The following is a 4491-nucleotide window of genomic DNA, read 5'->3' as shown; positions in this document are numbered from 1 at the left end:
ATTGTTTTCCCATATACACCTTATGTTTCTACTCACCTCCGCATCCTCAAAAAGTTTTTTGTTGAACCTCATATTGCAGTTCCTTGCTGGTCTCCTCTTCGTTCTATCGTTATCTTAACCAGCATATGATCGGAGTAGGCTGAACCTACAATGATTTCAACATTGGTTCCAAATTTTTCTAGTTCCGAACTGATGTATATTTTGTCTATGCGAGATATGCATACTGCAACCTGCTCTCGAAAAACTTAGCAAACTTTGAGGCTTTTTTATACATTCCATGCATCTTTAACCCCCATTCGACCCATCAACAAATCCCATGCAACTAGCTCAACCCCCTGCACCACCATTTGCATAGCCCCCACCTTGTCCTTTTTGTACAAAGTCATGTTAAAATCCCCTACAAGGATCCATGCATCTGCAATTGGCAAGCCATCGGCCAATTGCCTCCAAAAAAGGGCCCGGTACTTTGACGAATTGGATGCATACACATTTATTATGCCAATTATACATTGGGACTATCTAATAGTCACATAGATAGCACGTCCCTCCACTATGGTGTCCTGTCCCACCACAACGACATCTAAAAACTTCCTTATAGATGTACAGACACCCCCTTTCCTACCTTGCTCACCTTGAGTTGGGGACCAGAACGTTTGCCAATCCTCCTCAAGAGGATTGCCAATATTGAAGATCCTATTCGCACTTAGATGATGCTCTTGCAACAACAATATATCCAGGGCCCCATGTTTACATCAATAATATAAAAAATCCAACCTTTTTAAGATGTTTACTGTCTTGAAATTATGCATTCACATATGTAATTCTAAATTCAGTAATCTTATAGTTGTATACAAACATTTTATTATATCTCATTATACAAGGAAACTTGTTTATGTGTATATCTTTTGATCATGAATGATTATTTTAGTATTTACTACTTCAAAACTCTTACAATAATAGATGTAATCCATGCACTAGGAAATTTTTCGTTAATCAAGGGATTAGAGAATATATTGTTTTATGTTATTCCACATATCATAGTTTCGGATGACATTAACACTAGTATGAAAATGATATTTTAGGTTAGGTTAATGAGTATTAGGGAAAAATTTAAAAAGGAATCAAAAAATTTGCCCAATAGGGGTTGTGATCAATTTCTCTTTCTTTACTTTACTTTATTTTTAATGATTGGGGACATCCCGCCTAAAAGCCATGGTTGGGTACCTTCTACATCGGGACCACGGGACACACCCACACCTAAACCCTTTGACCTCCAACTTCTTTTTGAGAAGCTTGGATGAAAATGAAACAAGTAGTATAAAGTTATTTCCTTTATCGAATATGTTACAACATAACACGTTTTGTACAAATATTATAACTCTTTTTGCTTAAGTTCTATTTTTATTTTTATTTGTATTTCGATGAATGGGTAGAGACCCTATTTTATTGTGCACCAATTGTCTCATCGGCCAAATTTTGGCCTTAGAAGACGTTAAGATATCTTTCTTTCTTTTCTCTCTCTCTCTATATATATATTATATTGGATGGTTTCCTTTTATTATCATTGGCTATATTTCTTGAGATATTTATTAAACCATTTTTTTCTCTTAGCTATATTTATTTGTACCTTTAATTGAGCCATAATTGAAATGTTTGGTTGTCATCAGTCAGTACTGTATGTGATGTGAACACCGGCATGATTTATGGCATAGGAAATAGTGGCCTCTGGTTGTTAGATTAATAGCTCTCTCACACATGGCAAATCAAAGTTCTAAAAGAGAACTATGGTCACAAATTCGGAGTGGGTGGGGGAAAATTAAGTAGTGGGCTTGCTTGGTTGTACGTGGTGCAACCTCTTCCTCAAGGCATTATTATCCCATCTTATATGAATTGGTGACAACTCCATGAATATAGCCAAAGAGTGAGCATTGTGTAAAGAAAGAAGTAAGAGAGGCTCGTAGAAGAGGCAATGGAAGGGGTGTTGGCACATCCACGATCACAACGACAACCACATGTCCTACTTTTCCCGTTCCCGGCACAAGGCCACATAAACCCTCTTCTCGACTTAGGGGAACGATTGGGCGCTTCGGGCATATTGTCCACACTTGTCCTCCCACGGGGCATTTTGTCCAAGGGGCTTGTTGTCCCCGAGAAGCACCTCCTCCTCCGCTTTGCAGCTCTAGACCTCCCGCCGGAGATCGACGCAAAGCTGTCATCGGGCGAGCAATTGGGGGAGATTTTTGAGATTATGGACACGGAGCTCCTCGGCCATCTTAGGACCTTCATTCGCTCTTATCCTGCCGCCAATTCGGGTGCGGGTGCCATTCTAAGTGAGCCGCCGCCGCCCATTTCTTGCCTCCTTTCGGACAGTTTCATGCCCTGGACCGTTGAACTGGCCCAAGAGATGGGCATCCCGAGGGTCGAGATGTGGACCGCCTCCGCCACCGCCTATGTCTTCGGCTCCTCCATGATACCACTTATCTCAAAGGGCCTCTTACCCTTCATTCAAGGTACATTCTCTCTCTCTCTCTCTCTCTCTCCCCACATGTCTCCTCATTACTGATTCTTCTCCAACAGGTACACAGGATATTGTGCTTGACTTTCTGCCTGGCATCTCTACCTCCCGATTGGGTAACGTGCCTGTAGACACCTTGAGCACGAAGGATCTTACACAACCATTCTTTCAAATCCTTGTTCGATCCTTCTTGCGTGGCGCCGACTCTCAGCGAGTCCTGGTGAACTCCTTCCATGGGCTCGAGGCCGGTGCAGTGGAGGCATTGAGAGCAAAGAATGTGAAGATGACCCCCATTGGCCCAACATTTGGGGTAGGACTTAAAAAGAACAGCCCTAGCGTTTTGGATGAGGCTCAATCTAAATGCTTGCAGTGGCTAGATAAGCAAGCACCCAAATCGGTGGTGTATGTGGCTTTCGGGTCAGCCGGATTCTTGTCTGAGGAGGAGCTGCGGGAGTTAGCAGCGGCATTGGAGGCATTCGGGAGGCCGTTTTTGTGGGCGATTCGGGATGGCTCCGCCACCGAATCGCTCCCTGCAAGTTTCCGCTCCGGCAACCTTCCTACCGAGAAAGGCCTCATAGTGTCGTGGGCGCCCCAGAGGCAGGTATTGGGACATGGATCGGTGGGAGCTTTCGTGAGCCATTGTGGGTGGAATTCCCTGTTGGAGAGCATTTGGAATGGTGTTCCAGTCGTGGGGTGCCCTCGCATGGCGGAACAAAACACCAACATGTGGCTTGCCCAAGAATGGGGCATTGGGGTGGCGGGTGTGGACACGATGATGGGCGGCATAGGGAGCGTACGTAGCACCACCCTCGTAAATGCGTTGCAACGTGTAATGGGAACAGTAGGTGTCAACGAATCGTTAACTCAGGTTAAATTGAGAAAGACGCTGGTTGAGATGGCCGCAGCTGCACGTGCCGCCATTTCGCCCTTAGGAACCTCCACCTTGGCATTCCAAGAGTTTGTAGATGAACTCCTTGAGGTAAAATCCTAGTGAAAAGGCTCCTCCGTTCGTTGCATAGGGTTGTCTTATGTGTGAATACACCAACTAGGTTTCAAGTGTAGGCATATTCATGTATCTCTATAAATATATACACCCACTACCCGCATGCCCTCACTCCTTTGCAACAATTTGAAAACAAGAGCGTATGTGGCATCATAATGTTTTGGAGGAAGACATTGTGGATCAACAAGAAAGAAAGAAACATATATGCAAACATGTGGTTCGAGGTTCCACCCATGAAATCATACAATGTTTGAATCGAACTCCATAATATGTTGCTAACTTTATGTTTAGGATAAGGCCCCTTAGGATCAGTTTTACTATTAAACTCCCCTCCTTCGTGATGATGTGTTGTAGCATTCCAGTGGATATTGCAAATGGGCACTTTGTTTGATTCAAGCTTAACCACATCTCTACAATTTCCTAAACAAAGCACAAGTGTTAAGTGTTCTTCTATTCTTTGAATATATGCAAATCATTTAAAAATATTTGAATTTTTGAACATTAGGTTGGAAGACTTTAATGATATTTATTTGAATTTATTTTGGATTATTTTAAATAAAAAAATCGTTATTTATTTTTTGGAAGAGAAAAATTAAAAAAATCGTTGTTTAGCAACACACAAAACCCCTCCCTCCCTCAATTAAGAAGTTGTAATGGCATGGCCAAGTCACCATTTTGTATCTTGATTAACGCCTTTAAATAGTATTGGAAATGGGTGCAACACACTTTACAAGCATTAAATTAACTTTCTAATATTCTACATGTTGTGATGTGGACCATAAATCAACAAGCAAAATAGACTCAAATGATATACAAAACAGAAAGTAGAAAACAACAAAATACACAGTACACAAGATTTACGTGGAAACCCTAAAATGGGAAAACCACTTAGGTACAAGAAAAGAAAGGAAGTGATTACAAAGACTTTGCTGAAACAGAGTATTCACCACTTAGGGTTTTGGCAAGTTTCACT

General features: G+C 42.0%; 1 protein-coding gene across 1 annotated transcript; it reads left to right on the top strand.

The window, feature by feature from the left end:
• The first annotated feature begins 1819 nt into the window (after positions 1–1819).
• LOC147849913 ((R)-mandelonitrile beta-glucosyltransferase-like) lies at positions 1820–3778 on the top strand. The gene is made up of 2 exons (XM_087336880.1): positions 1820–2510; positions 2578–3778. Exons 1-2 carry the CDS (start codon positions 1970–1972, stop codon positions 3504–3506), a joined length of 1470 nt encoding a protein of 489 aa, XP_087193006.1. The 5' UTR covers positions 1820–1969; the 3' UTR covers positions 3507–3778.
• Positions 3779–4491: the final 713 nt, after the last annotated feature.

This window comes from Azolla caroliniana, unplaced genomic scaffold (assembly GCF_043228905.1).
Source record: "Azolla caroliniana isolate FFs.n. ecotype wild unplaced genomic scaffold, voAzoCaro1.0.p SCAF_22, whole genome shotgun sequence".
Classification (NCBI taxonomy): Eukaryota; Viridiplantae; Streptophyta; class Polypodiopsida; order Salviniales; family Salviniaceae; genus Azolla; species Azolla caroliniana.
The sequence above is the reverse complement of the archived record's forward strand: the minus strand, read 5'-3'. Positions and strand labels throughout refer to the sequence as shown.

Bases quoted from the DNA above. Each gene is read 5' to 3' on its own strand.
- LOC147849913 (XM_087336880.1), top strand. From the start codon at position 1,970: ATGGAAGGGGTGTTGGCACATCCACGATCACAACGACAACCACATGTC. The intron at 2,511-2,577 runs GTACATTCTCTC...CTTCTCCAACAG, and splicing joins CCTCTTACCCTTCATTCAAG to GTACACAGGATATTGTGCTT.